At 43.4% G+C, this 25,563-nt stretch overlaps 1 protein-coding gene across 1 annotated transcript in view; it reads left to right on the top strand.

The window, feature by feature from the left end:
* LOC120926472 (sodium/hydrogen exchanger 2-like) overlaps positions 1 to 25,563 on the top strand; it is a 150,587-nt gene that overhangs the window by 87,731 nt on the left and 37,293 nt on the right. Inside the window, exons 4-5 of the mRNA XM_040336409.1 lie at positions 10,957 to 11,174; positions 22,777 to 22,982. Of these exons, the coding sequence (XP_040192343.1) occupies positions 10,957 to 11,174; positions 22,777 to 22,982 (424 nt within the window). The remainder of the gene's footprint in view (positions 1 to 10,956; positions 11,175 to 22,776; positions 22,983 to 25,563) is intronic.

Genomic DNA, 25,563 nt, shown 5'->3' with positions numbered 1-25,563 from the left:
GAAGATCTCCCCATAGGAGACAGCGGCGCTGCACAAGCCCCTCCCCGCTCAGTGAGCAGAGAGGGACTTGTCATCTGCCGGCTCAGCGGAGATCAGCGGAGAGATCTCCCGCTGAGACGGCGGGAGCTGGCGGTCTCCGTAGCGACGGAGTCTGCCTGTGTGGAAGAGGGCTTACACTGCCAACAGCAAAACTGTATATGTGGGTTCTTGAGGTATGCATATAAAAAGTGCATAAACAATTGCGAATAAGAATAATAAAAAGATCTCAGTGTTTTGCAAAACATAGAATTTAGAGAAAGATTTCCATAAGTGGTAACAGGCACTTTGTAAGTAGCGAGCAATAAAATAATACATGTAGTCATTGTCAGCCTTTCCCACAATCTTATCTTGAAGACCTGGAAATTTTATTATTTTTTTCCAAGTCCCTTAATCAGCTTTTATTGCACCACTAGCCATAACAGGCAGTCATTAATCTGTTAGAGAGAGTGTCAGAAATTAGATCTGGTAGGAAGAATTCCTGTAGTAGACAGTTAAATTTAAACTCCAGGCAGAAACTTGTAATCATTATTCAATAAGCCTGACCCCATCTTTATCAAATAAGTTTTTTTTTCAAGCAAAGTAGCAGTTAGCAATAAATCTTTATTGGAATGCAACACTTCCAGGGCTTTCAACTATATCCTATGTAAGATAAATGGCTGCTGTGCTGCTACTTACACTTTAATAATTAAGCAGCAGCATCAACATTTTATCTCTCACTGCAGTGGGTGGGAATTGGGGGTCTCAGACTCCCGATCTCTCCTTCTAACTATCACGACATAAGTTGATAGACAGGTCAGGAGACTCCTAGTCTGTCCTGCCCACCATTACATCATACCACGAACATTAAGGCCGGATTCACACTAGTGTGGTGCGAATTCTGCACACCTATGATCTCTACTTACTTCCAGGTTCTGTGCTGAGCAGCTGCCCTGCTGCTCTGCTGCATTCTGAACACAGGAGGTCATCCGCTCGGCAGGGGCTGCATTCAAAGAATGCTTTACAGTTTCTCAATGATTGCAAAGTGTTCTTTGATTGGACGAGGTGGTATGGTGACATCATGCTCTCCGCCTCATGCCTCATGCAGCAGGACCTGAAAGCAAGTGGAGATCACTGGAATAGTGGTGTTTATTTCAGCGATTTTGATCGCACAGGTGTGGTACATGCATAATATTGGTGCAAGTAAGTAACATTGGTGCAAGTAAAAATGCCATATCCAGAATTCAAATTTAGAGAAAAGACACAAACATGCATACATAGATCAGATTCCATGTACAGAAGTCAGATAGTCACAAATTAACAACTGACCTATGTGAAAAAATTACTTTCCCACATGTAATACTGCAATATTTGGATATTACAGTATCTAAAACTAGGACCTGACACATATACCTAGGAGAAAAAGCTTTGAGCATTAAATTGGATCTAGAGTACAGGCAAGAGACAGAGTAGCACCATTTGGGTAACATCAGCCATGTGGGTATTGGCCTGCACATTCTGATACCATCTTCTTAGTACAGTAAGCTGAAAATACCTTCCCAGTCACACAATATCCGAGCTGGAAAGTGTTGTACTAGGGCAGAGAGAGAGAAAGAACTTCAGTTCAAAGGGACACTTGTTCTGAAAGTGATCCTGTCAACCATTTCCACCTTGCCAACTTTTGTACCAGGGGTATATGCAAAGCATGCAGGCAGGCACCCGTGCTATAAAAACACGCATGTATGTATAAACTTTAGGCTGGCAGCTTGCCATCAAAGTCTAACTACCATTTATTATATACCGCAAATTTTGTATGTGTATCCCATTAGATCACAAAATCATTCAGTTTATTTAAAAAAATTCTCTGTGGGGGATTAATCCTAACTTTACGTGTTCTATCTTAACCTCCCTGGCGGTATGATTATTTCAAATTTTAGGTGCTGAAAGCGGTACCATTATTTACAAGGAAATTTGGCGTTTTATACTGTAGGTCTGTAATTCTTAGGAATAACTCACTTAAATCTGACCAAACAAGAGTCTAGTAGGCATCCCGGGTATGATTTTTTTTTAAAAACAAAATTAGAAATTATAATATAATAAATAATTATAAATAATTATAACAAATAATAATATAATTATAATAAAAAAAATTCAATAATGTAATCAAATCAAAATCACTGAAATTTGGTCAGTTGCAGAATTGTCACTGTCGTTACTTTTATTTTTTTATGACGAATTTCCCCACAAATCGCTATCGCACAATTCTGCAAGCGATTACAATTTATTATCGCTGTTTTCTAGCTGCTCTAAAACCATTTTTGACATAAAGGGACACTTTTGGTTGCTATGGACAATCTACAGTTTGCAGGCAGAAAGAACAGTTTTTATTATATAAAAGTGCATGCAGAACACTGGGCAGACCACTAGGGGCAAGGGGTGTGCATTTTTTACATACAGTACTGTAATCTATAAGATTACAGTATACTGTATGTAATGTGTTTGTTTACCTTTTTGAATTTGGCGCCGTTCTCCGCTCCCGTGCGTCGTAACGTCGCTCGCACAAGGTCCCGCTCGCTCACACAGCGCAGTGGCATCGCTGGATCCAGGGACAAGGTAAGTAAACCATCAGGTAATGGTTCTGACTATCAGGAACACACATTAATATTTATATCCAAAAGGTAGTTCCATCACCCTAATCCAGTAACCATGGAATGTGTCAAGGCAGACATCAATTGTCTAAGAACATTACGGGAGGAGTGAAAGTTTGCAAAACCTTTAAAGTGGAGGTCCACACAAAAATTGAACCTCCGCTTTTCGGAACCCTCGCCTCCTCCGGTGTCACATTTGGCACCTTTCAGGGGAGAGGGGGTGCAGATACCTGTATAATACAGGTATTTGCACCCATTTCCGGGAATAGACTCCCGCGGGAGTGATGCCTCTTCGCGTCACCCCCCGCTATCTTCTGGGAAACACACTGTCACGGGAGACAGCGGGGACCAGTGAGGACGGCGCCGTGCGGCTCGCGCATTGCACAGTAGGGAACCGGGCAGTGAAGCCGCAACGACTCACTTCCTGATTCCCTTACCAAGGATGTCGGCGAGGGCAGCAGAGAGACGAGTGATTGCTCGGCCTTGGCTGCCGACATCACAGGCGCTCTGGACAGGTAAGTATCCATTTATTAAAAGTCAGCAGCTGCAGTATTTGTAGCTGCTGGCTTTTTTTTTTCGGGTGGACCTCCGCTTTAATTACATGAGCAGGGGCGGACTGAAAACTCATGGGGCCCCAGGGCAATAGGAGATTATGGGGCCCCCAGGCAATAGATTATGGGGCCACACAGTAAACACACACACACATACAGTATGCATACACAGTATACATACACACAGAATACACTTGCACACACTGAAAAGGTACTGGAGAGGCGGGGCAGCTACAATTTTGGGATTTTTAGACAAAAAGGATGTCGGTAAGGGACATTTCAGGGACAGATGTAAAAAAAAAAACATACATACATACTGTCCCTGGTTTTACTGAGGCTGGCAAACCTGATGGGGCCCCCTAGTGGCATGGGGCCCTCGGGCAGTGCCCGAGTGCTCGAATGGTCAGTCCGCCCCTGTACATGAGTTATTGTTTGTAACATTCAGTAGGCCTAAAGAAGCTGTTTTGATAAGCATGGAAAGATCTCCAAAATTACAGTAAAAGTCCAATTAAATGTGACTAACTACTATTAGCTAAGATAGTAGATACTGAGGATTGTTTTTTGTATAGCACTGTATTTATGCTGTGTAGTGTTTTGGCTAATTTTACACATTTGGCCATGTACATTATATGGCATTCTGACAAATGGGTACAACCTGATCAATGTCTTTTTTTTAAGTGATCATGCCAGTATAATTTATGCTCTCTTTCACCAAACAAGTAATATCTATGGAGGACAGCTGGGGAACATCTAAACACCCAGGCTCATAAGTCAGTGACAGCAGCTGAAGAATTTGTATCTAGTTATTTGTTTGTTCCCTCGGAAATGATTTATCAAGCTTCTGTTCAAATGTCAGTCATCTCCTGATCTTGTCACAATTATCCAGTTGGGGAGTAGGATCAACTCATGTTCCTAAAGTATATGTGAACCTTTGCCTTGTAAAACAACCCATTCAGTTTAAAATAGAAATCCAAGTTAAAACATTTTTGTTTGTGTGTATGTATATATATAATTTTATATATATATATATATATATATATATATATATATATATATATATATATATATATATATATATATATATACATATACAGCGGGTAAAATAAGTATTCAACACGTCACCTTTTTTCTAGGTAAATATATTCTAAAGGTGCTATTGGCATGAGATGTTCACCACGTCGGTAGCAACCCATGCAATCCATTCATACAAGGAATCCAAAACAAATAAGTTCGGAAATCAAGTTATGCTTAATAAAAAGGAATGACACAGGGAAAAAGTATTGAAAGCATGAAGAAAGGGAGGTGCAAAACGGCACGGAACGCCAAGACACCAGCTGAAATCTACCAGCAATTAGAAATCAATCCTGCCCCTTGTCAGTGCAAATTAATATCAGCTGGTACCGTCTCAACTACCTATAAAAAGGTATCTTTTTAGCTAGGTATCACACAAGAAACATCTCATGATGGGTAAAAGCAAACAGCTATCTCAAGACCTTCGCAACCTTATTATTGCAAAACATACTGATGGCATTGGTTACAGAAGAATGTCTAAATTTCTGACTGTTCCAGTGAGCACTGTTGGGGCCATAATCTGGAATTTAAAGGAACATAATTTCACCATAAACCGACCATGACCAGGTGCTCCTCGCAAAATTTCTGACAGAGGAGTGAAAATAATTATCAAAAGAGTCCTGGAAAAGCCCTGGAATTAGCAGGTACAATTGTTTCAAAGAAAAAAAAAGTAATGCACTCAACCGCCATGGCTTATATGCACAATCACTATGCAAGAATCCATTGTTTATCCACTTCAATACCGGGCACTTTCACCCCCTTCCTGCCCAGGCCAATTTTCAGCTTTCATCGCTGTAACATTATAAATGAAAATTGCACAGTCATGCAACATTGTACCCAATTTGTACACAAATAGAGCTATATTTTGGTGGTATTTAATCACCTCTGTGGCTTTTATTGTTTGCGCTATGAACAACAAAAACAGACAATTTTGAAAAAATATAATATTTTTTACTTTTTGCTACAATAAATATCCCAATTTTTAAAAAAAAAATAAAAAGTCTTAAGTTTAGGCCAATATGTATTCTTCTAGCCACTGATTAATGTATAGATGTCACTTGGCAGGAAAGGGGTTAACACTAGGGGGCAATCAATGGGTTAAATGTGTTCCCTGACTGTGTGTTCTAGCTGTGGGACGATGGGATTGACTGGGGAAGGAGACTAATTGGTGTTCCTATATACTAGGAACACACGATCTGTGTCTTCTCCCCTGACAGGACGTGGATCTGTGTGTTTACATACACAGATCCCTGTTCCTGCTCTGTCACGAGCGATCGCGGGAGCGCGCATCGGCTCCTTAGTGACCCGGTGACTGCGTGCGGGTAGCGCAGGACGTCATATGACACCCGCCCGCGATAGGAGATTCCCTCCATCAAAAAGCATGTTGAAGCTTGTTTAAAGTTTGCTGCACAACATTTTGACAAGCCTGTGAAATACTAGGAGAATATAATCTGGACAGATGAGACCAAAATTTAACTCTTTGGATGCCATAATACGCACCATGTTTAGAGGTCAAATGGCACTGCACATCACCCCAAAAACACCACCATACCAACAGTGAAGTTTGAAGGTGGGAACATCATATTAATGAAGGAAGGATGAATGGAAACATGTACCAAGACATTCTTAATAAAAATCTGCTGCCACCTACCAGGATGATGAAGATGAAACGAGGGTGGACATTTCTGCAAGACAATGATCCCAAACACAAGGCCTAGGAAACTCTCGAATGGTTTTAACAAAAGAAAATAAAGCTGCTAGAATGGCCCAGCCAATCACCTGACTTGAATCCAATAGAATATCTATGAAAAGAACTAAAGATCAAAGTTCATAGAAGAGGCTCGCAAAAACTTCAAGATTTGAAGACTGTGTGGAAGAATGGGCTAAAATCACACCTGAGCAATGCGTGCGACTCGTTTCTCCATACATGAGGCATCTTGAAGCTTTCATTACCAAAAAAAGATTTTGTACGGAGTAATAAATACATTTCAGTTAGCGTGTTCAATACTTTTCGTTTCATTTTATTACACATAACTTAATTTCTGAACTTTTTTTTTTTGTATGTATGGATTGCATGGGTTGTTTCTGACATGTGGTGACAATTTCATGCCAATATCACCTAGAAAAATATTGTTGCGTTTAAAACTTATTGTATCTATCTATCTATCTATCTATCTATCTATCTATCTATCTATCTATCTATCTATCAATCTATATATATATATATATATATATATATATATATATATATATATATATATATATATATAAAACATTCTAAATACTTTATTTTTCTTTTTTCGTAAGTGATCACATGACCTCTCTTCTCAGCTGCATGAGGGGCCTAAGGCTCAATCCACTAAAGAATATTTGCAAAATTTGGGTCATGTATCCAAATATCGCATTCAATATATATATAATCTCCGTTCACTATAGGTTTAAGCAGTATTTACCAAAAAACAAAGGATTAATGGGTAAATACTGCCTAGAAGCAAATAAAAGTAAATTCACTGAACAAAAACCTGAAAAAAAAGCCTTTAGACTTCACAGCTGGGTCCCTACTGCACAAGTGCGAATCGCGCTGCACTCCTTTACTGGCCCGGCGGCGGGAGAAAGAGGAGGGAGGAAAAGGGGGAGCCGGACCTCTGACGTACCTCTTTGCGGTGAGGTCCGATGGAAGTGGGAACAGGGTACCTGTCAAAAACAGGTACCGACTACCCTAACCCCCCTGAAAGGTGCCAAATGTGGCACCGGAGGGGGGGAGGTAGCAGATCAGCGGAAGTTCCACTTTAACAACCAATAAATAGCTTGTTGATAAAGAGCCGGCACCCACTGCATTACTAACAATCATCATCTGCTGTCAGCCAGGGATTCCCTGCTAGCAGCAGAATTTACAAAAGAGCCCGCCGTAACAATAAATGTGTAAGATTCCCCCCTACAATCGATACCAGGCCCTACGGTTCTAGTATGGATTTTGGGGGGATCTTGCACCTCAAAAAAAATTACATGAGCTCCCCTCCCAAATCCATCATACCAGACGTCCATACCTTGCATGGGCTGCGCCACCTAGGGAGCAGCTTTATCTTTACGCCGGCGTATCTCTTACGTAAACGGCGTAACTAATTGCGACGGGCGCACGTACGTTCGTGAATCTGCGTATCTTGCTCATTTGCTTATTCGACGCGGAACACAATGGAAGCGCCACCTAGCGGCTAGCGTAAATATGCACCCCAAGATACGACGGCGTAAGAGACTTACACTGCTCGTATCTTAGCCTAATTTAAGCGTATCTGGTTTCCAGAATACGCTTAAATTTACAACGCGTAGATTCAGAGTTACGACGGCGTATCTACTGATACGTCACCGTAACTCTCTCTGAATCTAGCTATATCTCTCTATTGTCAGCCTTTTTTAAAGTGTATCTGAGCTTTTGAAGCCACATTGGGATAATGCATACTTTATATTTGTTACATGTTCACCTTTACATAGCATAACTGTGAAAAATATATTTAACAATATTTACTACCGTATTTATATTTACTTGCCTAAAAATCCTGCTTAGCTTTTCTCTTCTATATAATGTTTGGTAGGGGGCTGGAAGTTATGTTTACTATAATCAACCCTGTCTGTACTGAGCTGGCAGATCTTCATTAACAGTTGTATACTAGATATACACACTGGGCCAGATTCAGATAGATTAGCGGATCTTTAGATCTGCGTAATCTATCTGATTTACGATCCGCCTGTGCAATTTTGCGAGGCTAGTGCAGTATTCACAAAGCACTTACCTGGAAAATTGCACCGGCGGATCGTAACTCCCCCGGCGGAATTCAAATTCCGCGGCTAGGGGGAGTGTAGTATAGCAGGGGTAACTATCCGCCGGAAAAAGCCGAACGCAAACGACGTGAAAAAAAAGCGACGGGCGTTTCTGAATCGTCGGTTTTCCTCATTTGCATATTCGTAGCGTAAAAAAACGAAGCGACACCTAGCGGCCGGCGGGAGATTGCAGCCTAAGATCCGACGGTGTAAGTCACTTACACCTGTCGGATTTAAGGGATATCTATTCGGAACTGATTCTTATGAATCAGTCGCATAGATCCGACCGTCGGATCTCAGAGATACGACGGCGTATCAGGAGATACACCGTCGTATCTCTTTGTGAATCTGGCCCACTGTCTTCCCTAACAAAGCTTTAAAGATCTCTAAGCTTGGATATTACATTGTATGCTAATGCACAAAAAAAAGTCCCTGAATTTGTCCACTATTTGCACACTGTAAGCCATTCTGAACAATGCAAGCTGTCTATCAGGTCCTATATTCAAACTTGATCCAAGAAAACAACTAGATGTAAGAAAATATTGCTTTAAAAGAGATGTATTTTTTTTTATTTTTTTTTTAAGAATCATACTTACCTAGGTGGATGCAGCATCAGTCCGATTCTCTCGGTTCTTACTCGGTTCTCACAGCTTCATGAGCAGAGAGCTGCTAACTGTCAGTCACCGCTCTCTACTGTGCCCCCCCCCCCTGGGCTCACTGGGCTGTGGATGGGGCAGGATCAGCCGACTCAGGCTCTTAGTGGCTTGCTGAGAGGCTGAGCCAGGTGCCGATCCAGGGTTGTGATCGGATCCTGACTTCATTATCGCAATCATGGCCAAGCCTGAAAATTGGTCACGGCCCCGGGAGTGCAGAACAAGCTTTCGCTGTATGTCTCCTTTCATTCTTTTTAGGTATGCTGTGTGAATGGGAACACATACCAAACATATATTGGAGATTTCAAAGTATTGACTGTAAAGGCAAAAATGCACTTTAACCACTTGTGCCCTGGAAGGTTTTACACCCTCCACGACCACTAAATGTTTTGATATTCAGTACTGGCAAATGAGTGGTCATGTAATACTGTACGCAAATGACATTTTTATAAAAAAAAAATTCACATGCATAGTGATTTCTTTTGGTGATATCTGTTTTTTTTTTTTTTTTCGATATAAACGAAAAAAGACCACAACGTTTTAAAAAAAATACAATGTTTTCAACTTTCTGTCATAAAACATATCCAATAAAATCACATTTCTTCATAAATTTAGGCCAAAATGTATTCTGCTATGTATGTCTTTGATAAAAAAAAAAATCCCAATAAGTGTAAATTGATTGGTTTGTGTAAAAGATATAGCGTCTCAAACTATGATATGTATATATTTGAAAATGTATCAATTCTGAAGTACAATTCCGACAGCCTATATCATATCTTGAGGTCCTAAAATGCCAGGACAGTACAAATAACCCCCAAATAACCCCTTTTTGGAAAGTACACAGTCTAAGGCATCTAGTAAGAAGCATGGTGAGCTTTTGGAAGTCGTAATTTTTTTCACAATTTATTTTTCTATACTGTCACCTGTACAGTATCATCATGTGACTTGTGTGGCAGTGATCAGAGACACTGACTGGTGAGTATGTTAAAAATCATCAGGGTTTTTATTTATTTTTCCTACATTTTGTTTGTTACAAACATCATTGTAACAGCAAAGTTTTGAACTGTCATGAATAGGTTAACCATTCATGACAGCTGTGATCACTAGTGATCTGTGATTAGCTACAGCTAATTACATAGTACAGGGGTGCTGCGATTGGCCCAGGTACCATGTCATAGCTGTGGGCCAATCACAGCATAGGCAACACAAATGTTTTGAACTCACAGAGTTCCCAGCTCTGCAGACTCTAAAGTAAAGGAGAACTCTGTGGACTCTGACATAAGGGATGCTCTGGGAACACTGATTTAAGGGGGAACGCTGAGAACTCTAATGTACGAAGAAGACTCTGATGTAAGGGGAAACACTGTGGCCTCTGGTGTAAAGGGGCGATGTGATATAAGGGATGTTCTGGGAACCCTAATTTGCCTTAGTACACTTTCTCAGAGGCAGAAGAGAGAAGGGGGAGACTTCAGTCACAGACAGGGATGGATGGTGATCTCACTCACCTCCTGGCAGTCAGCACCTCTCATCCAGATGTATCTGAGGCTGCTGGACTTAAAATTTCCTTTTCTAAAGGCACAGCCCTGGGGGTTGGAGTGTGGGAAGACACAGAGGGGTAGGGGTGGGAGGAAGAGGAGCAGATCAAGCCCTCTCTCCTCTCCCATCTGTATGTGGGGGGAACTGTTTGTGCTGGCTTTGGGCAGTGTAAAGGAGTTTAACAGACACTCTCAGCTTACACAAGTGCAGCCAGCAACCCTGCTGGGAAGCCATAGTCCATTCTAAATAATGTGTCAAGGTTTCAGGTAGTCTGAAACCCGGACGCATGATTCCAAACCCAAACTGTCCAGGTGAATCCTGGACAGGTGGCAACCCTAGCTCAGGCAGGAAGGTGTGCTCAGCTGGGAAAGCCCCCCCCCCCACCAGAGGGAAGAAAAATGAAGACTCTTGGGATATATGATATGACATCATTTTGGCCTAAGCCAGAAACCAGGAAGCAATTGAAGAAATGTATTTAAAAGTTTAAAATGGTTAACTATAATATACATGCTAATTTATTTACTGAGGCTAGCAGTATAAGGAATACAACTAGTTAGTGTTGATTGAGAGAGTTTAGTTCTGCTTTAAATGACACTATAACAAACGTTTTCTGTAATACCAAACATTGCTTTGGCCTCAACAGCATGAACATTTCTTTTTCTTTAGCATAACAACATGCGCGATGTCTATGAGTAGATACGTGGAAGAGAATGTGTCCCAGAAATCCTACACTACCATCAAATACTTCATGAAGATGCTGAGCAGTGTCAGTGAAACCTTGATCTTTATCTTCATGGGTGTGTCCACAGTTGGGCGAAACCACGAATGGAACTGGGCCTTTGTGTGCTTCACATTGTTCTTCTGCTTGGCATGGCGTGCAATGGGTATGTTGGCTCAGCATCTGATTACATTTATAGAACAAAGTAGCACAGTATGCTTGATAATATTTTTTAATTGAACTTATTCCAAAAATAATTTTTGCAAACTAATTGGTGGAAGTACATTAAAAATATAGCGCTTCCATGTTAACCTCTTACTTTTGTAATCATTATATTTCTAAATGATGAAATCAATCAGAGCGGACAAGTAAAAAACAGCTTGTTGATCCTATTCATATGTTTGTAGTGGCTAGTAGGTATTAGGCTAGGTTCATAATTGTGCAATGCAGCAGTGCTCATGCATTGTGGTGGGGAAGCCCATTCATTTGAATAGCGCAGCTTTGATTTTTTCGCATTTGTATTTTGGTGTATATCTCACTGTCTAGTTGCAGCTTTTTGTCCTATTATAGTGTAGTGTCCTGTTTTGCTCATTCATTTGAATAGGCTACATCCTAATCGCAGCAAAGATGTCCATTTTTTTTTAAATTATGCCTCAATAAAATGCATGACACTTTGTTAACAAGAGTTTTGTCTCGTGGATTCTCACAAACTTTAGCAAGGTGCGTTGAGGTGTAATTAACAGCCATTAACAATGTGGTAAAGGATGAGGTACAGCGCAAAATCAATTAATGTGAGTATTTGGTAATGTTACCAAAAAAAAAAAAAAAATGAATACAAGGTGTTAAGCAAGAAACACAAAATATACCACAACCTAACGTGATAAATATGCCAAAAACAGAGTAAATGAGTGACAGTCTGTTACTAGTCAAAAAATGTATATAATCAAAACATGTGACATGACACAAATATGATAGGAGTGAATAAATTGTCCATAAAACAGTCCCAGATGAGATGAAAGTGAGAAGTGAATCCAACAAACTTCTTAACCAGTTCCCGACGGCTGTACGACTTTGTACGGCCGTCGGGTGGCTCTGAATCCCTGGGAGGCCGTGTTTTTACGGCCGCCCCTTTCCTCGTTCCCCGCGCGCGCTCCCGAGCGCGCATCGGGGAACTCCTGTACTGGCCGTGTCCCTTGGACACAGCCAATTACAGATCGCGGTAAATAGCCAATCACAGCGGCTATTTACAGCGCGATTCTGTGGCCAATGAGAGATGATCTCAAATGTAAACATATGAGATCATCTCTCATTGCCGGCTCTCCCTCCTCACACACACAGCGCGTGTGAGGAGAGAGATTGTCTGTCTGTGAGTAAAAAAAAGCATCTGTGAAAAAAAAAAAACGTGCCCAATCAGTGCCCAGTGATACCAGTGTCCATCTGTGCCACCAGTGTCCACCTGTGCCCCCAGTGCCCACCTGTGCTAAGTGCCCACCTGTGCTAAGTGCCCACCTGTGCTAAGTGCCCACCTGTGCTAAGTGCCCACCTCTGCCAAGTGCCCACCTGTGCCAAGTGCCCACCTGCCACCTCAGTACCCAATCAGTGCCCAGTGATACCTGTGCCACCAGTGTCCACCTGTGCCACAAGTGCCCACCTGTGCCAAGTGCCCACCTGTGCCAAGTGCCCACCTCTGCCAAGTGCCCACCTCTGCCAAGTGCCCACCTCTGCCAAGTGCCCACCTGCCACCTCAGTACTTTTCAGTGCCCACCTGTGCCACCTCATCAGTGCCTACCTGTGCCACCTCATCAGTGCCTACCTGTGCCACCTCATCAGTGCCTACCTGTGCCACCTCATCAGTGCCTACCTGTGCCACCTCATCAGTGCCTACCTGTGCCACCTCAGTGCACATCTGTGCCGCCTCATCGGTGCACATCAGTACCCATCTCAGTGCCCACCTGTTTCGCCACATTAGTGCCATCTGAGCCGCCTCATCAGTGCCATCTGTGCCGCCTCATCAGTGCACATCTGTGCAATCAATCATCGCACATCTGTGCCGTCTCATCAGTGCACATCTGTGCAATCAATCAGTGCACATCTGTGCCGCCTCATCAGTGCACATCTATTCCACCCCATCTCTGCCACCTCAGTACCCATCTCTGCCACCTCAGTACCCATCTCTGCCACCTCAGTACCCATCTCTGCCCATCTGTGTCGCCTCAGTGCACATCTGTCGCCAGCAACAATGTCTAAGCGTCTCTATTCCACCGAGCAGGCATTTGCAATTATTGCCGCAAGTGACGAGAGCAACGGGGAGCTCTCGTCTTCCGATTCACAGCTGGATTCGGATGTGGATGTAGACTACGAGCCAGTCTACAGCAGTGGAACCGATACAGGCTCAGAGGGGGAAGATAATCAGCCCGCCAAAAGAAGGCGCTCTGGTGAGGCAGTGCCATCCACCAGCACCGTCATGCCATCCACCAGCCCCGTCATGCCATCCACCAGCCCCGTCATGCCATCCACCAGCCCCGTCATGCCATCCACCAGCCCCGTCGTGCCATCCACCAGCACCGAAGTGCCATCCACCAGCACTGCAGTACCTCGGCAGCAAAGGCCAAGGACCCATGCAAGCCTTCCCTATGCCCTTCAGTACCCCTTGTGGCTTCCTCCAAATTCCGGAGAAGCCAACATTCCCCCTTTTACTGCCCAGCCAGGAGTCCAGGTAAACACGGACAATTTTTCCCCAATACATTTTTTCAATTTATTTTTTACTGAGGAACTGCTTTCTAGCGTTGTGGCCCAGTGCAACCTATATGCCCAACAGTTTATCACCAACAACCCCACATCGTCCTATGCCCGTCCCTACAATTGGAGAGATCTAACAGTGGAGGAGTTCAGAATTTTTTTAGGCCTCACCTTTTGTATGGGACTCAACCCAAAAAACGAAAAACATTCATTTTGGTCCAAACGCCCCATTTATCATATGCCCGTCTTTTCTGCATCAATGCCCCGAAACCGATATTTCATGATCCTGAGGTTCCTCCACTTCAATGATAACACCCAGTGCCTTCCCCAAAATGACCCAAATTTTGATAGGCTTTTCAAAATTCGCCCCTTATTAGATTATTTTTCAGAATTATTCCCCCAAATATATACCCCGGAACAACACATTTGTGTCGACGAGTCCCTAGTAAAATTTTGTGGCCGACTTAAGATCAAACAGTTCATGCCAAGCAAAAGAGCCCGCTATGGGGTGAAGATGTACAAGTTATGTGAACGAGCCACAGGGTACTTGTATTCCTTTTTGGTGTACGAAGGGAAGGACACCCAGCTGAATCCCCCCGATTGCCCAGACTACTTGGGATCAAGTGCAAAAGTTGTCTGGCAACTCATCACCCCCCTCCTGGATAAAGGATACCACCTGTACGTGGACAATTTCTACACGTCTCTTCCTCTGTTCCACAACCTGCACCGAAAGAAGACGCCAGCATGTGGCACCGCCAGAAAGAACCGGATAGGCTTTCCTCAAAGCCTTGTGAATACAAAGCTGAAGAAAGGGGAATCGGCGAGTCTGCGCAACAAGGAGGTTCTGGCAGTGAAGTGGAGGGACAGAAGAGACGTGTACATGTTGTCGTCCATCCACAACGATTCCTTGGTAGAAACCCGCAGAAGGCGTGGCACCACCATCCAAAAACCCACCTGCATTCAGGACTACAATTTGTTCATGGGGGGAGTCGACCTAAATGATCAAATGATGGAACCATATCTACCCACAAGACGCATGTACCATTGGTACAAGAAAGTAGCAATTTATTTTTTTCATTTGGCCGTCTACAACTCCCATATTATTTACCGCAAATCCACCCAAAACCCCCTACCCTTCCTTGGCTACCTGGAGGAAATTACCACTACCCTGATATTCCCGGACGACCTGCCCCAACACATCCGATCAGATGTCCTAAGTCGGCTCTCCGAACGGCACTTCCCGGATAAGGTCCCTCCCACAGCATCAGGCAGACGAGCTCAAAAAAAATGTAGAGTGTGTGCCAGTGTAGGAGTCAGACGGGACACAGTTTATTATTGTGCAGAGTGTCCTTCACAACCAGGCCTCTGTATAATTGACTGTTTCAAACGTTACCATACTAAACTAAAGTATTAGTTTAGTATGGTAAACGTAATCCTCCGTTCCTGCCTTCTCACCCCTTATGCCACTGCCTGCTTTGTAACTGACCCCGGCTTGTTATTGGACCACCCTTCTGCCTAATGATTTTGTAATACCGCTGCCCGATTTGGAATTGACCCTGGACTGTTTTTCGACCATTCTTCTGCCTAACGATTCTGTACTGCCTCTGCCTGATCTGGAACTGACCTCGGACTGTTTGACCATGCCTTTTGCCTGCCTCTTGGACTGATCTTGTACCCTGCTACTGGACTAGTGGGATTCAACACAGGGGTCTCACATATGTGAGGGGCGCCAGAAAAGTTTTTCTGGATGAAGAAAACTTTTTTGTTTTCTCATGCTAGATTAGGGTCTGGTTGCCCGGAGGCTTCAAAGAGATTTGGGTGGGAGAAGCCTCTACCCCTGTCCCCATTCTGTCCTGAACGAGGCCCTCCTGCTGCCTGTAGGACCTATGCCATCATGCCTCTGCCTGTTGCATGAACTGACCACCTGCAGTATCCCTGCCTGGACGTTGCTGACCAGTCCCTGCCTGCTGCCTGGACCAGTGCTATCCTGCTGTGTAGAACTGCGCTACTATTACCAAGGTAATCTTTTGTTTACGCTTTGCTCAGCATAATGTATTTTGGGGTGTAATTCTTGGTATGTGCATGCTATGTGTCTCTGGAACACCTGACGGTGTTCCTTGCATGTTGGATCTCTATATGTGGTCAGGCTGTGTAGAAGTCTCACACATGGGGTATCGTTTTACTCAGGAGGAGTAGCAGAATGTATTTTGGGGTGTCATTTTTGCTATGTACATGCTATGTGTTGGAAAAATCTTATCAATGGACAACTTTGTGTAAAAAATATGCGATTTCATTTTTTTTTCCACATATTCCAAAAAATTCTGGAAAAAAATGAACCGTTCAAAAGACTCATTATGCCTCATAGATTATACGTTGGGGTGTTAGCTTTCCAAAATGGGGTCATTTTGTGGGTAATTCCATTGTCCTGGTGTTCCAGGGCCTTCAAACGTGTAATAGGTTGTCAACTAGTTAGATGTGCAATTTATGCTCCTAAAACCCCTGATGGCGCTCCCTGCATGTTGGGCATCTGTATGTGGCCAGGCAGTGAAAAAGTCTCACACATGGGGTATCATTTTACTCAGGAGGAATAGCAGAATGTATTTTGGGGTGTCATTTTTGCTATGTACATGCTATGTGTTGGAAATATCTTATCAATGGACAACTTTGTGTAAAAAAAATGCGTTTTCATTTTTTTTCCACATATTCCAAAAACTTCTGGAAAAAAATGAACCGTTCAAAAGACTCATTATGCCTCATAGATTATACGTTGGGGTGTTAGCTTTCCAAAATGGGGTCATTTTGTGGGTAATTCCATTGTCCTGGTGTTCCAGGGCCTTCAAACGTGTAATAGGTTGTCAACTAGTTAGATGTGCAATTTATGCTCCTAAAACCCCTGATGGCGCTCCCTGCATGTTGGGCATCTGTATGTGGCCAGGCAGTGAAAAAGTCTCACACATGGGGTATCGTTTTACTCAGGAGGAATAGCAGAATGTATTTTGGGGTGTCATTTTTGCTATGTACATGCTATGTGTTGGAAATATCTTATCAATGGACAACTTTGTGTAAAAAAAATGCGTTTTCATTTTTTTTCCACATATTCCAAAAACTTCTGGAAAAAAATGAACCGTTCAAAAGACTCATTATGCCTCATAGATTATACGTTGGGGTGTTAGCTTTCCAAAATGGGGTCATTTTGTGGGTAATTCCATTGTCCTGGTGTTCCAGGGCCTTCAAACGTGTAATAGGTTGTCAACTAGTTAGATGTGCAATTTATGCTCCTAAAACCCCTGATGGCGCTCCCTGCATGTTGGGCATCTGTATGTGGCCAGGCAGTGAAAAAGTCTCACACATGGGGTATCGTTTTACTCAGGAGGAATAGCAGAATGTATTTTGGGGTGTCATTTTTGCTATGTACATGCTATGTGTTGGAAATATCTTATCAATGGACAACTTTGTGTAAAAAAAATGCGTTTTAATTTTTTTTCCACATATTCCAAAAACTTCTGGAAAAAAATGAACCGTTCAAAAGACTCATTATGCCTCATAGATTATACGTTAGGGTGTTAGCTTTCCAAAATGGGGTCATTTTGTGGGTAATTCCATTGTCCTGGTGTTCCAGGGCCTTCTAAATTGTAATAGGTTGTCAACTAGTTAGATGTGCAATTTATGCTCCTAAAACCCCTGATGGCGCTCCCTGCAGGTTGGGCATCGGTATGTGGCCAGGCAGTGGAAAAGTCTCACACATGGGGTATCGTTTTACTCAGGAGGAGTAGCAGAATGTATTTTGGGGTGTCATTTGTGGTATGCACATGCCATGTGAGAGAAATAAGCTATTACAATGACACTTTTGAGAAATTTTTTAAATAAAAAATAAAAATCTTAATTTTGCAAAGTGTTTTGGGAAAAAAATTACAACTTCAAATAACTCACCATGCCTCTTACTAAATACCTTGGGATGTCTACTTTCCAAAAAGGGGTTATTTGGGGGGCATTTGTACTTTCCTGGCTTGTTAGGGTCTCAAGAAATGAGATAGGCCTTCAAAACATCAGGTGTGATCAGATGCGATAATTTATTATGATTTGCACTATAGCTTGTAGACTCTAAAACTTTCACACAGACCAAATAATTTCCAAAAAATTTGGGTTATTTTTATCAAAGACATGTAGCAGTATAAATTGTGGCCAAAATTTATGAAGAAAAATTAATATTTTGCAAAATTTTATCACAGAAACTAAGAAAAAAACATTTTTTTTCTAAATTTTCGGTCTTTTTTCATTAATAGCGCAAAAAATAAAAAACACAGAGGTGATCAAATACCACCAAAAGAAAGCTCTATTTGTGGGAAAAAAAGGACAAAAAAATCATTTGGGTACAGTGTTGCATGACTGAGTAATTGTCATTCAAAGTGTGAGAGCCCTGAAAGCTGAAAATTGGTCTGGTCAGGAGAGTGTTTAAGTGCCCAGTATGGAAGTGGTTAATAATGGGTGTTTGTGATACTAAGGATTAAACCTTCTTCCACCAAGTGAGCACCCAAGTGAGAGAGATGTAGTCTCCTTACCAGACACTGACCAGACACTGAGACCGCAGAGAAGCTGGAGCGGGTTCCAATGTATTCAATCAGACACTGACGGGTATCTCAGATAAAAACACAAAAAAGAAGCCCATAGTGTAGACTGCGATGGGGATTTTAATTTAAAAAAAGGTAATGCACTTACAGAAATTGAAGCAATGTATGCCCGATAACGTATATCGTGTGCGGTGTACAATCAAGATCTCGGCGTCCCCTCTTGTTCATTCTCCTGTGTCAGTCTGTTCCAGGGAGCGTGATGACGTCAGGACGCAGGCCACACCTACACGTTTCATCATATGTTGACGTCGTCTGGGATTGGCTCCTATTTTTTTCCCCTATTTTTTCCTATTTTTTTCCTATTTTTTCCATTAACAATGTGTTTTGTGCATTGAAGAAATACGTGAAATTATGCATGCATCCCTGAAATGCACAAATGTGAACCTAGCCTAAAAAGCAGGCACCCCCCCGAAGTGCCTGCACATACCTGCAGCAGATTTTATTGCCCCCTCTAAACATGCCAGTCCATCATAATAGGGCAAGGCTCCAGCACTTTCTTTGCAACTATGGGGCTTGCATGCCTCTCCACCTGCTTTGCGCACATTCCTACTGTCTGGTGGGTGAGGTTGCATATCATTGTGGTGAGCCAGTTTTATGAATTTCATGGTGCAGACAAGCTCCAACATTACCTGGAAGTGTTGTAGCTTTGTCCTTCCACAAAGGCCCAGCATTTGGGTGTGCAAGGAGCAATAAAAGCTGCTGCAGATTACAGAGCTGCAGAGTTAGGGCTCTTTCACACGGGCAGACCGTTCAGTTCCACCTGCCAGTTTTTTTGCGGATCTGAACGGGCGCTCCATGCCCCTCTATGGAGCCACGGATGTCAGCGGTGACATGCCCGTGGACATCCGACCCGCTCCGATCCACCAAGTGTGACGGAGGAAAAACCTACTTTTCCATCCGTCTGGCGGATCTAATCGGGTGAACACGGACACACGGTCTGTGTTCATCCGATCCCCCCATAGGGGAGAGCGGAGAACAGACAGGGCAGTCCCTGCACAGTGTGCAGGGACCACCCTGACATCCGCCGGCTCAGCAGGGATCAACGGAGTGATCCCCGCTGAGTAAGCGGAGGTTCACATGGCGGATCATTACTGATCCGCCCCTTTTGAAAGGGGCCTCACCTTAAAATGGCATTGTGCCCCAAGCAGGCAGAGGGCAAAGGATTAGTCAGAAGTATTACATGTCTTCTCCCTGCAGATGAGCTTTTCCCTAATTACTGACTCACCATGTTTTGTTCTGCACTCTGGGGTTGATTTATTAAAGGCAAATAGACTTCACTCCAGAGCTTAGTAAATGAGCAGAGGCTCGGCTAACTTCCATCATCCAATCATATACAAGCAAAGTAAAGCTTTACCACATTTACCCTTACCACATTTACTAACAACTGTTCTTGGCAAATTGCAAAGTCTATTTGCCTTTAGTAAATCAACCCCTATGTTTCTGTGTAGAGGTGGCAAGATTGCAGTAGGCAGGACTTTGCTTCCTTATGTCAGAGCCTCCAGCAAGTAGAGCATTGAGCAGCACGGTAGTGACATCACCAAATCTCCTGGCACTAGCAGTCGGAGGTAACAGACTTAGATCTCACACTGCAGATATACAGGTATGAGGCTGTAAGTACAGGAAGTACACCTACATATCAGGAAGTGCACTTCTCTTTTACAGGAGGTATTCCAGACAAAGGGTAAAACTTTCAGGGTACCTTTTAGGCACAATGAACTTTTCTAAATGTTCCCTATAACATAGCAAATAGTTCCACTTAAAAACACATGCACCAGGGAGATACAACTGCAAAGAATGTTTGTTGAAGGTCGCCTTCGCTGCTTTATAAATACATACCCCCAAGTGCCTGCTGGCCGTATAGAATTGTATTAACAATTTCCAGTATTATATCAGTTTCATATGGTCTCTTCATTACAAAATCCTTTGTTGGACAGATAAATACATTTGTTGTATTATATGATTTGTTTAGGCAGTAGTTAGCACTTCTGCGTAGCAGTACTAGGGTCAACAGTTCAAATTCCAACCACAACACTACCTGTCTGAAGTTTTCATGTTCTCCGGGTACTCTGGTTTCCTCCTACACTCCAAAGACATGCTGGTATGTTAATTGGATCCTGTATAAATTGGCCCTGGTATGTATCTGAATGTGAGTTAGGGACCTTAGATTGTAAGCTCATTGAGGACAGGGATGGATGTGACTGTATATACTGTATATATATATATATAGGCCACTCAGAGGCTGAATCATTTACCACAACTCTCTGTACCTACTTTTGAAGTCAGTTTCTATCCATGTACAGCAGTATTAATTTTGGCAGCAAGTTTTGCCTGTAATGCGACCTTCGGCGCTGAACCCTGCGTAGTGAAATCCTGGACACCACAGCGCTAAGGCATTCCTGCAGGATGCTGTACAGGTCCAACTGAGTGGACCCTCATCCTAAAAGGGTACCCAATCCTTAAAGTTCCGTGGTGACAGAACCCGCTAATATCCAAACAGAGGAATCTCCCTTAAGTGATTCAGAGCCTGAAGAGGCTCAGATTATATCAGCCTCTCAATCACAACAGCTTCTCATCCATTCTCTGTACTGATGGTCCATACAGCTTCTAAGTTACCTCCAGTAGAGGTCCCTGAAACACCTTGTTCCTCCTGGGTTCTTTGAAACCACAGCAGGGTACGCAGGTGTTTCCTTTTCACCCACTCTTGAAGCAGGTGGTATATTCTGACCGGGAACACCCATATAGGATGTTTGTACCTTTTATTTATTATATCCTATGGAGGAAAGCTTTAATAAGAAGTGGAGCATACTGGTTGTGGATGCAGTGGTTTCCTCCATGAGCAAGACCTTAACTTGTCCAGTGGATAATGTACAGATCTTTAAGGATCCTGCGGATAAGAAGCTGGAAGCCTTGTTAAAGGCATGCTTCGCCCTGGCAGGTTCCACTATTTAGACCACAGTAGCAGCAATTGGGGTCTATCAAGCTTTGAAGGATCAGGCTAGATGGCCTAATAGACTGGAAGATTCTGTTAAGGATAGAGCAGATCTGCCTCAGGCTCTTTTCTTTGCTATATATGCCCTTAAAGACTCCATGCAGCTTGGTCTTGGTACCGGTTTGTCTCCGTAACAATTTTTTCAATAATCTCTTCGGTCAAAAATTGTTGTAGGTATGCTAAGGGGTTGTCTTCTTCAACATCCACTTTCATACCAGGTGCTCCAGTAAATGGGAATCTTGGGTGGCGCTGCGTACCGCAGTCAATAGAGCACCAAGTCCGCACATCACTTAACTCAGTCGCAGGATCATCACTGGAATCACTTTCTGTGTCTGATGAGAAATTTTTCCACGAATCGCTATCACTCAATTCTGCAAGTGATTCTGTATCACTATCGCTGTTTTTTCAGCAGGTCATAAACCGCTTTTGATGTAGAGGCACGTTTTTTGGATGCCATGGTCGTTCTCCAGTTTCCAGGCAGAAAGAACAGTAAAACTGCAGGCAAGGGCACTGGACAAAGCACTGGGGGGGGGGGGCAAGCTGAGGATACAGTAATCCAATAAGATTACAATGTATTGTGTGTGTTGTGATTTATGCATTTTGAATCTGCTGCTTGTTCCACCCCCCTGCGTCGTGGCGCTCGCAGTCAAGGGAAGCCGGAACACACAGAGCATCGAGCGGAAGATCCGGCTGCCGGACACAGCGGCAATACATCGCGGGATCCCAGAAACAAGGTAAGTAACCTCTTCCAGGATGGAGCGATGCAATCCTGAGTGTGGCTCGGGGTTACCGCTAATGGTGCTGAAATTTCACCCCAGCCACACTAGGGAATATCGCCAAGGAGGTTAAAGCATATCTATAGTTAAAATGTAAAATCCTATATTTATTTCCACATTGTTTTTCAATTATTTCTAGCCTACTCCTGTTATCCTGAATGATCCTAAAGTTTGTAAACTTACTTTGTGAAGATCCTCGCACATTTATTTCCTTGAATTCTGAGACATATTCACAATTTCCTGTGGGGAGGGACTGTCACACATTTCTTAGAGCATGCCTTCTGAACTACAGTGGTGCTTAAATGGGGAGTTTGAGGAGGTGGAGTCAGGACAGGAATCACTGCTTGCAGGCAGCAAGGTATCATGGCATATGTAGTCCTTGGATATTGAAAGTAAACAGCAGAGGAAAAAATGCAAAGCATGCAGGGAATCCAGAACGTTGTGGAAAGAGATGACCAGCAGGCAGAACTCAAAGTGAAAGGAGATTTTTCAAGTGAGCTTTTAATTGAGTTGTAAAATATACCAATGGTTTGCTTTGCTATTACAATGATGATGCTATTAAATGAAAGTGTATGCTGTGATAATAGATTTCCATTAAACTGCATGTCTAAAAGTTTTTTCCTTTTTTTTTTTTAGGTGTATTTTTCCTGACTCTGATAATCAACCAATTCCGCACAATAACACTGACTATAAAAGACCAGTTTATCATTGCATATGGGGGGCTTCGAGGTGCAATTTGTTTTTCTCTAGTCTTCCTCCTCCCTGATTCTGATGCATTTCCAAGAAAGAAACTCTTTATTACTGCAGCAATTGTGGTCATTTTTTTCACAGTTTTTATTCAGGTGAGACTGAAGATGACATTCAGTAGAATTTGTCAAGACCTCATGAAGTGGTTTTCTAATTTGAACTAAAATTGGAACCATGCACAAGGCCCTTTATAAAACAAGACACATCGTTAAGTCTACCCCTATATAATACGTAATGTGAACATGCCAGCTGTTGTAGACCTTTGAAGTTTATGTCCCCTGTCACTGTTATGTGGAGCTCCATTAAAGAGATTTCTCAACACCTATTGTGATAAAGATTTTCCTCTTGTGTTGACAAAAATGTCACAAGATGGAAATTGAGCAAAATCTGTAATAGCAGTATAGACAGAAATTGGAATGAACTGTTGTTTTTAGTAGAGTAGGGGAAGGCTAGAAACTCTGTGAACTTTTTATTGCATATTTGTATTCACTTCCTTTCTAGTGAAACCATTGTCAACGTGAGAGGGAAATCTTTTTAAAGTGCCACTAATAGTAGTAAACACCCGGTAATCCTTCCCCGCTGAACATAATTTAAAAAAGTTTTGGCTGGACTTAAAGTGGATGTAAACCCCCCATACACCCAGTGAAGTGAACAGCCTCAGATAATACACAGAGATTAACCAATTCTCCCTACATAGGTTTTATATGTATATCTGCTGTCTTCACATGTATATACTGTTTAGAAAGTTGAGATTGTGTTAGGAGATTTTCTCTTCCTGGTTAACACAGAGTGTGATGTCTGGGCATCACACTCTGTGATGCCCAGCTAACATTGCTAGCTGTTAGCTAACATTGCTGATTGGAGGAAAGGCATACACCCCTCTCCTCATAGGCAGAGACACTTTTAGAGCTGTTTTGTAATAGGAGCTGCTCTCTGCTACTCTATTTTAGCAACCTCCTTTGACAAAAGATTCAGGCTGATTTTGTCTAAATAGTAAAAAAATATGTCAGGAGTTCTCAGGCTGATAACAGAGGGACCATTCAGAAGAGAGCTATAAGACTTAGCTCATTGAAAAGAGATAATAAAATACTGTAGATATATGTGCCCAGCTCAAATTTCATTAATCAGGTGTACATTCAGCCTTAAAATTCTTGCCTAAGAGCAGATCACACGATGTCTATTAATTTTATTAGGCAGCAAGCCCTCTACAGTTGGCTTGTCTGATTTTGTTTCATTGTTAGATGAATCAAGTCTTGACCAACTGACTTTTGGCACTTCAGTGGCCATTAAAGCAAAACTAAACACACTTCTTCTCTAATGATGGAGGCCTCCCACCTGCACCGGTATCTTTTCACTGGCTGCTAGTTTTCTACCATGTCCATTGGCTGGCGCCAGATGGCGTAACTCATTCCGCCACACAGGGACCTGTGCCGCCGATGTAAGCTGAGATGCACATGTGCAGCTCAAATTACATTCTGGAGAACACTGCGAGCAGGCAGGTACAGTGGGTGACCGCGATATTGTGTCAATCTTGCTCCCTTTCTCGGCGAGATTGACCACCTACGATGGAGACAAATCCGTCATAGAAGCGACGGGAGATCCGACTTGGATTCCTGCCAATTCTAGCTGCGGTATTTGGTATGCATTCCTGAGAGGGAGAACTCCACGGCAATTTTTAAATAAAAAACCGACATAGGTTCCCCCCCAGGAGCATACCAGGCCCTTAGGTCTGGTATGGGTTGTAAGGAGACCCCCCCTACGCCGAAAAACCGACGTAGGGGGTCCCCCTACAATCCATACCAGACCCGTATGCAAAGCACGCTACCCGGCCGGACAGAAAAGGAGTGGGGACGAGCGAGCGCCCCCGCCTCCTGAGCCGTACCAGGCTGCATGCCCTCAACATGGGGGGGTTGGGTGCTCTGGGGCAGGGGGCTTATCGGAATCTGGGAGCCCCCTCAAATAAGGGGGCCCCCAGATAACGGCCCCCCACCCTAAGTGAATGGATATGGGGTACATCGTACCCCTACCCATTCACCTGGAGGCAAAGTGTTAAAGTTAATAAACACACGACACAGGGTTTTTAAAATAATTTATTAGTCTGCTCCGGGGCCCCCCCTGTCTTCTTTAGCTCTTTTAGCAGGGGGGCTTCTTCTTCCGCTCTCTGGGGGGTCTTCTGCTCTCCGGGGGGGTCTCCTCCGCTCTCCGGGGGTCTTCTCCGCTTTCCGGGGGTCTTCTCCGCTCTCGGGGGGTCTTCTTCTATCTTCGCCGCTCTCCACTGTTGACTCGGCGCACCCCGATTCTTCTCCTTCAGGGCTGGCCGCCGCTATCTTCGTGTGTTAGCTCAATTACTAGCAGGCGGCCAGCCTGCTGTTCTGTGACGTCTTCTTCTTCTCTTCTCTTCTTCTTCCTTCTTCCGATGTTGACCCGACACCTCTTCTCGCTGCAATGACAGCTGCGCGGTTTGCATCCGACTTATATAGGCCTCACAGTCCCATCATGCTCCGGGACCTACCCACGTGGTACCTACCCACGTGGGTAGGCACCGGAGCATGATGGGACTGTGAGGAGAAGAACCGGGGTGCGCCGAGTCAACAGTGGAGAGCGGCGAAGGTAGAAGAAGACCCCCCAAGAGCGGAGAAGACCCCCGGAAAGCGGAGAAGACCCCCGGAGAGCGGA

The sequence above is a fragment of the Rana temporaria genome, chromosome 2 (genome assembly GCF_905171775.1).
Source record: "Rana temporaria chromosome 2, aRanTem1.1, whole genome shotgun sequence".
Classification (NCBI taxonomy): Eukaryota; Metazoa; Chordata; class Amphibia; order Anura; family Ranidae; genus Rana; species Rana temporaria.
This window is presented reverse-complemented; position numbering and strand designations above follow the sequence as displayed.